Below are 8,477 nucleotides of genomic sequence, written 5' to 3' on the forward strand. Positions count from 1 at the left end.
GCAATCTAATGTTTGGAAGGTCCAAACCTCCCTTTGAGCTGGAGTTTTGATCATTTCAATCTGGGTTTTCTTTTGCTCCAGATAAATAAACTTTTTTTTTAAATGTTGCCAGCCACCGCCAGCGATTTTGGTCATTTTCGCAAAAATATCATGGCCCCCAGACTATTTTGTTGTATGAAAATCTGAATATGCAATATATCAAAAGAAAGTACAGACTCTCTGCCTTAAAAAAAAAAAAAAACCTTTTATTCTAGATTCATGCATTCTTCTTTTATAAACACTTGAATGTAGGTATGTGTCATAAAAAATAGCAACATTTTGAGCAAAAAGCTGGGAAAGTCATGTTTTTGTCAAAGACTACACATCCACATGGGATTCACAACGATGATCAAAACACAGATGAGTAGATCGAGTCCATCAACACCCCTAAAGCTTCACGGCCCTAAAACTCGTCCTGGGTCGACATTTCATGCAGTGACATTAAGAGTTGATTTATATCTAATGGTATTCTCTTTATTGTCACACACTGTATACACAAGTGTACCAAACATAGACTGTAAAAAAAGAGGGACAACGTCCCTTCACTTTCTTCCATTGGTGAAAAGTGAAGCTGCCAAAGTCCTAATAGGGTGCTGGCATCTTGCGCAGACTTGGGTCCCAAATCTGCGCAGTAGTGAGCGGGAAGTAAAGCCGCAATATCAAAGTCCCGCCCTCACTCCTGCAGAAACGGTTACTACAAGGTTTACTGTTTAAAATAAACAGTTATGGACATGTAGAAATTAAAGTTGAAGCTCCAATCTCCTCCCAAAAATCCAATAAAAGTCTGTTGGTGACTTCATTTAGGCACGCTTGGTACCAATGGTGAAATTCTTAGGTGCAAGTCTCTGAACATGGCAGTATAACAACACAAGCTGTTTAATGTTGATAATAGCATTATTTTTCATATGCATATGATATTGCTAGTTTCTGCATCTTCTTCACCTGTGTTTTGATTTTGGAGATTCTGTACTCTTTCAGAAGATGTCATACCATATAACAATGAAAACACAAGAAAGCCAGAAAATTTCATCAGTGATGAGGAAACAGTTACATTTCAGTGATAAACCATTTCAAGTTAACGAAACAATATGAAACTAGTACTTGTTTAATTAGTGTTAATTTTACAGACAATTTGGCCCCCTGTTCTAAAGTGAAAGTTTATCCACATGTCACATATTTAGAGTCTAATGAAGAGGAAGATGGTCAGGGTACAAAATTAAAGTTGATATGTTAGGCCAACAAAACAAATTCGGGTAAATCCACAGGTGGACAGCAATGAAACATGTATAACATAACAATACCGGACAAAGGAACTGAATTAGGGATGCACCGATACCATATCGAGTACTCGTAAAAATGCTCCGATACCAACAACCGATACCAGACAGCGTGTAAACAATGTTTGTTGGTTATAGTCGGTTATATCTTAAGTGAACGTAGACAGTATATTCAAATGGGGTCCGTGCGTTCGGTCTTCAAGGGCCAGCAGGTTTATTAGAGCAGGTTTTGATTAGTGTTTTAATGTTAATCAAACAATGGACAAATACATTTCTCACTGCTCTTGACTAAATAGGCTACCCTTTTCAACTTTACAAAAAGATCCATCTATATTTAATTTATACAGTAAAGAATATGCAATGTTTTTTCACATTTGATTACTTAATTCAAATTTCTGTACCTGTTAGATCTACCCGAACAACTCTAAAAACACTTTCATTTGTAGCCTCTCTTTGTTCTATTGTATTTATTTGTGCTATATATGTGTACTTTGATTATTTGTTCTTATTTTATTACTGACTGCTTGCTTGTCTTTAATAATGTTTTAAATTCACATTAATTAGGCTGGTAGTTTTTGTAGTATCAAAATTGGAATAAAGAATTGATATTTCACTGGCTTGTACCACTGACCCGATCCTCAGCACTGAGCCCTTCTGGAGCTTCTCTAAATATGTGATGCGCTATTAAATGATAGATAAAATATGATAGAGAGAAAGTATGAACAGTGAAAGTAACGGAAGCTCATTCAATGCATTTTAGCAGGCTAAAATTAAAGCATGAAAATAACTGAAAGAAATATATATTTGATGAACAAATTAAGCCAACTAATATGATTTATATTCTTTTGGTTTATCTTCTAATACATTAGAAATGCAGTGAAAATACAGGTATCGGTTTTCAGTATCGGTATCGGCGAGTACCAAAAATGGGAGTATCGGTATCGGACTCGTTCTGGAAAAAGTGGTATTGGTGCATCCCTAAACTGAATACTAACAGGTATGCTGTAATTAATGAAAAACCAAAATTTGTGGCAGGAAAATGAGGGAAAACAAATGAATCCAAAACTGAGACCATAACTAAGACATGTCTAAACTGCCACTAATACAGTACGGATGAAGACAATTTCACTCCCTGTTGTAAAGTAATTTCCAGTAACTAATGCTGATTTTAGGAATCCTCCAGAGCTGAGATTCACATAATGGGCTTTTTGTTTCTACGCGCTGTAACCGGTAGACCAATCACAACACTGCTATTTCCAGTATGAGCTCGCAAATGAAGTTTCAGGTCTCTTCGATATGTGAAACTCATGTCACACTGAATACACATGAAAGGTTTCTCTCCAGTGTGAAGCCTCATGTGGACTTGATAGTTTCCTTTTTCATTGAAACCTTTTCCACACTGTTGGCAGGTGAAAGGCTTCTCTCCTGTGTGAAGTCTCACGTGAACATCGAGGTTTGATTTGCTTGAGCAAGTCCTTCCACAGTAATGGCACATGAAAGGCTTCTCTCCAATGTGACTTATCACATGCCATTCAAGGTGATTGCTGTCTGTGAAACTTCTTTCGCATTGGTGACATTTAAAGCAGTTTTCTCTTGAGTGTAGCCTCATGTGGCCATTAAGGTTTAATTTACGTCTGAAACTCTTTCCACATCGATCACATGTGAAAGGCGTTTCTCCAGTGTGAATTCTTTTGTGGTCATTCAGCGTTCCTTGATGTGCAAAACTTTTTCCACACAGTTGGCAGGTGAAGGGCTTCTCTCCAGTGTGAACTCTCATGTGCACTTTAAGGCTTCCTTTTCCAGTGAAACCTTTCCCACACTGTTGGCAGGGGTAAGGACTCTCTCCATTGTGAATTCTCACGTGAGCTTTAAGGTTTTCACGTTTACTGAAACTCTTTCCACACTGAAAGCAGGTGAAATAACGTCTACCCCCCGCCTTTCGAGCCCTTTTTCTTGAGGGAGTCTTTTCAGTCTGCGAGCAGCTAGGATGGTTTTCCCCAGTTATGAAATCATGTTCCTCTTCCTTTACAACGTTCAGTTCTTGAATCTCATCTTCCAGCAGCATCGGGTCTAAGATGAAAATGGATAAATACAAGTTTAAGCCCAGTTTAATGACACAGAATGAAAAATAAATGCATACAAGGTTCAGGCTTCTCAAGCCAACATCAACATTTGTTCAACTTTAGCCTCTAGTTGCAAATTGTGGCAAGCATTCCCATCTCGCTTTATTAATGATGTCATCAGCGATTAGTCAATGTCCGCTCGACTTTAAATCACCATAACTGTATATAATATGATGCTATAAAAATTCTAAGATCCACACTGGGAATATGGAAAAAATAAAAACACCGGCTTTAGTTGGATAATAGAGGATATGGTGAATGAAATAGGTCAGAAGTAATATGATTTCTTGTCTACAGTGATATGGTCTCTGGCCCTTGAGATCCACTTATCTGCAGAGTTCTGATCAAACACACCTGAACAAGCTAATCAATGGCTTTAGCATAGAGGGCTGCATTGGGATTGAGTCCCAACGCAAATCTCGCGGGAGCGGGCGGTTTGAACTTTGCTGCGGGCGGGAATGGGCGGCTAAAAAAAAAACACTGCGGGATCGGGAGGTAGCCTAGCGACATGATGGAGATGTCAATAAATGATGTGGAAAAGAACCTCAAACGAGGTATTTACAGTTTTTGATCAAAACGAAATTATATTTGAATGTATTGTGTGTTTTGTCTTTCTGTGTTCTCATAGGCTAGCTGCTTTCAGACATGCTTTCTGCACATTTACACCAGGACCAATCAAGCCTATGACGGAATACTTCAATAGCCAAAATCAAAGTACTTGAAGTCTAAAGAAACGCGTGGTAGCCTAAGCGTTCTAGATGTCCCCGATAGCCTAGCCAGGCTACTATTCATCTTTCTGACCAGTGCGTCAGAATACATGCAGGCCAGGGAAACGAAACAAACAACCCCATGAATCTCTTTAATAATAGCATACGTGTTTTTTCCTGCGAGATGGGACAAGACACAAAATCAATGCATCTCTATTATTGTGCGGGAATAAATTCTCAGAGTTTTGCGGGTGCGGGCGGGAGTGGACATACATATTGCGGGAGCGGGCCGGAGTGTAACACATACATTGCGGGAGCGGGCGGTAATGGTCAGAAATTCGGCGGGCGCAGGGCTCTATCGTGTATTGCCAATCTCACAGGCTGACGTAGGGCCCTATGATTTCCGTGATGCGGAAAACGTGGACGAAATCACGGAATTTACATATGAAAACGGAATTCTCTTAATCGCACGGAATTTGCATATATTTTGTTGACATATTAAATAAAGTTTTAATTTTTTTACTTCTCATTTTTTCAGTTTAAAACAACAAACAGAAAGGTCTCTACCAAAACCGTGGCCAAATGGCTTTGTTAAACATGTTGCCTAGTAACCATACGTCCTTACATTCCCACGTAAGGACATTTTTTTCGAAGCGAGCTCGTCAAGGGGCCGTTCACATGTCGTGTCTTTTGCGCGCTCAAGTTCGTTATTTCCATAGACAGTTATTTCAAATGTAGGCGCGCAGCAAGCGCGCTCATAACTGAAGCGACGCGTTCGTTTTTTCCAGGCGCAGCGGGATGATAACACCTCAACTTTTCAGAATGCCGCAAGCGCACCACAGTTCATGTGACAAGAAGCAACATGTCATCAACTTCACCCTTTCCGTAACAACATTGAAAGCTCAGTCAACATAAAGTAGTGATGCTCCGATTGATCGGCCGCCGATCATGATCGGCCGATATTGGCAAAAAATTGCTTGATCGGCAACCCCCAAAAGCGCAGATCAAAAAAGCCGATCACGTGACGTAAATAACTCGCGCAACTTTTCCGCATGCGCGGCAACACAACAGCAGAGCAGAGCTTGCTTAACAGTGGCAAAATGAGTTCTCCTATGACGGCAATTCAATGGCAATTATAAACGAGCGCACAACTGATGCTGGCGCGCGTGGTAAATGACATTCGCGAGAGGATAACAGATCTACTCGCGAGCTCATTCAAACCCTGCGCGGGCGCATGACATCTCTGCCCTCGCGCATGATCATTCCCCACACTCTCGCGCTTGATCTCCTCTCGCCTGCTGATTTTGCTCGCTCGAACACTTTTATTTTTGGCAGTCGAGGGGCGGGACTTACGGTTTTAATAACCTCAAATGTCATTGTCATTATTTTATTTTTTGGATCTGATGTAGTTAGTTCCTCAACTACATCCATTGTAGTCTGCCTGACCCCTCTTTGTTTTGAAAAATTATACTGTGCCTTATTTGGAAAAGGTGGCCTACAGCAGCCTTATGTTATCTTGTTTTCTAACTACAATTAAATAAATATTGGTTCTTCAAGATTTTCTTGACTCTAGCATATTTCCATTCTGTGATCGGCAGTGATCGGCAATCGGCAGATCATGATTTTGGTGATCGGTAATCGGTGATCGGCCCCAAAAATGCTGATCGGAGCATCACTAACATAAAGGATGTGGGTGCACCACAAACACTACGGTTGTTTTTCTCTTCTCCATAAATAAATCTTGTAGCAGAGCTACAGCAAGCGTTTTTCGGTGGTGGAAATCTATTAGCTACTAAAACTTCTTTGTCGTTGTGGAGAACGCATTGCATGGTTGCATAGCAACGACAGACGCCACGGGAAAATCGGACCGAATTTTACTATTAATAATAAAAGATAAGCTAATGTGCACTGTTTTTGTAAATGTCAGTAATTTATCTTTTTTTGCTTACATGGAGGGGTCACTGATGATGATGGGTTAACACTGTACTTTTAGGCTGTAATATGTCATGGTGTTGGCTTTCTGTCAGGCACATATCGTTGTTTCAGTGTTTCTGTCTCCTTGCAGCATGGCTGCATTTAATCTTTAATTTAATATTCATCAATCCTACCTTGTAACTGTTACCTTCATGTTACTGTTATTTTTGGCCAGAGATTTGTTGAAGGTTTGACTGAATTTTGGAGAATTTTGAATGTGCTTTGCTGAATATATTAACAGTTTAAATAAAAAAGCTGAATTGTGAGTCTGTGTAACTGAATTTTTAAAGGTCAATACTGCTTAGAAGTTAAAAGAAAACAAGCAAATCCGAAAAATTCGAAAGGGCTAAAAATAAATCCAAAAAAACGGAATTTGAGAAAAAATAAAACGGAATTTGAGAAAAAATAAAACGGATTTCATAGGGCCCTACTGACGATAGACGATATGAAAAGGGAGCATATCGCCCAACACTACTGTCTTCTATGAGGTGGTGATGTACACTAAAGTGTGAGTCATTAAATGAGGATAATTTAGTTAAGAGACACGATATAGGTGGGGTTACATTAACTAGTAGTTCTCTCCCAAAGCACGCATAAAATAAATATAAATGCAAGAGACAGTATACAAGACACACACAAATTATCACACACAATGTCCTGGGATGCATGTTCATTTAGATTTAATTCATTTATGGTGTTCATATTCATTTATATAAATATGTATGTGTTATATAAATATGTTAATTTATAGATTTTCTCCAACAGCTCATATGCATGTTTTTTCATAAGTGAAAAGGGGTTTAAATAATAAACTAGCTCAATAGTGGAAGTGATCAAGGGCTTAGTGTGTTCCACTTAAACCTTATGCACGAGTTCTGCTATTAGTGGGCACTTGTGCAATGTAAACAATACCACACATCCAAGTGAATGAGACGGAGGGAAGTTAGCAACTGAAGGGCATAAAAATTTGGAGTGGAACGCAGCCCTGGTGTTTTAAAAATGCAGCGCTCCCATCGAAAACGATTGGAAAAGTACACTACCCGTGGGGGAAAAGCCGTGGACACACAGCCTTAGTGTTTGTCTGGTCATGTTATCTCACCATGTCTGTCCACATAAGGCTCAATGTCAAATAATAACGCTTTATTTAGGACACTCAAATGACATTCTTTAAATTATCATTAATTTCTGTACAGCTAGAGATTTTAATAAGGATTAAATCTGTGAGAATGAAACCAACCTGTTTGTTCCTCAGTATCTTTGTGTTTCAGTGTTTCATCAATCTTCATGTCTTCACTCTCCTCTTTAATAAACTCCATCTTTATAAAAGTGTGTCACGTGGATCTCAGTCGCTTCACTAGGAGTTATTCTGTGTGTTTGTCCTGTTTAAGATGAGAATAATTAACGTTGACGTTAAGAAGCATTTCAATCAGCTCTAGTTCTGTAGTTCAGTTCACTGGTAAAAGAGTCAGAGTGAGGGTTAATGGACTTAAACAAAACGTAAAAAAAAAAAAAAAAAATAGTACTATATGAATAAAAGAGCACAAATAGACATACACACATCATTAGCCTACTATGATTCGTTTACTTAGAATTTATTTTGGTGTGATGTGTAAATGAATATAGACTGCACTTTCATGAAAACATTCGCTTTTGTTTTTTTACTAACGTTACACGTTTGTGTTCGTTAGACTCGGTGATTCAAGCGCTTCGAATCACTGAATCATTTCGCGAAGCATTTGGTTTAATTGATTTGAGTCAAAGTCTATAGAATAACACTTAAAAGGTTTGTTTGAGTTGCCAAAAGCTCCGTTTCTCCATCCCTACTGCGCTTTACTCACATTCTTTAACGTGTGTTAATGGTTAAGCATAACAACGTTAACGTTACATTCAGTGACATATAACTCATTTCAAAGCTCTCATAAAGCTATAAAACAGTCTAAGTCATAATCTAACCGAGCCAAACAGGGTTTGTATCGATATAAACAATTAAAACACAAACCTTTATTCAGCCGAAACACAGCAAATGCAGGAGCAAAGAGGCACAGCAAAGGCGCAGCCATATGACGTCATACCACCGAAACAAAATAAAAGTACCGGTCAAAAGTTTGGACACATTACTGTTTTTAATGTTTTTGAGTTTCTTATGCTCATCAAGTCTGCATTACTTGATAAAAAAACAGTAATATTGTGAAATATTATTACAATTTAAAATAATGGTTTTCTATTTTAATATACTATAAAATGTCATTTATTTCTGTGATGCACAGATGAATTTTCCTCAGCCATTACAGTCTTCAATGTCACATGATCCTTCAGAAATCATTCTAATATATTGATATATGATTAATGTTGGAAAC

General features: G+C 38.5%; 1 protein-coding gene across 2 annotated transcripts; it reads right to left on the minus strand.

The window, feature by feature from the left end:
- Positions 1 to 229: 229 nt before the first annotated feature.
- Positions 230 to 8,193, minus strand: LOC309497418 (uncharacterized protein). 2 transcript variants are annotated; one of them, XR_014205523.1, is made up of 4 exons: positions 8,120 to 8,193; positions 7,358 to 7,499; positions 2,181 to 3,386; positions 230 to 2,103 (listed from the first exon to the last, which is right to left on the minus strand). XR_014205523.1 is itself a non-coding variant. In XM_082167701.1 (3 exons), the coding sequence occupies exons 2-3, from the start codon at positions 7,434 to 7,436 to the stop codon at positions 2,509 to 2,511; spliced, it is 957 nt and encodes a 318-aa protein (XP_082023827.1). In that variant the 5' UTR covers positions 7,437 to 7,499; positions 8,120 to 8,193; the 3' UTR covers positions 230 to 2,508. The 2 variants fall into 2 exon arrangements, 1 of the variants encoding a protein (XP_082023827.1); XM_082167701.1 differs by having other exon boundaries at positions 230 to 3,386.
- Between the last annotated feature and the right edge of the window lie 284 nt (positions 8,194 to 8,477).

The sequence above is a fragment of the Leuciscus leuciscus genome (genome assembly GCF_965113295.1).
Source record: "Leuciscus leuciscus genome assembly, chromosome: 4".
NCBI classification, from domain to species: domain Eukaryota; kingdom Metazoa; phylum Chordata; class Actinopteri; order Cypriniformes; family Leuciscidae; genus Leuciscus; species Leuciscus leuciscus.

Coding starts and splice junctions, on each gene's coding strand:
- LOC309497418 (XM_082167701.1), bottom strand. CDS start 7,436: ATGGAGTTTATTAAAGAGGAGAGTGAAGACATGAAGATTGATGAAACA. Junction 3,387..7,357: donor AGATACTGAGGAACAAACAG/GTTGGTTTCATT, acceptor TTTTCATCTTAG/ACCCGATGCTGCTGGAAGAT.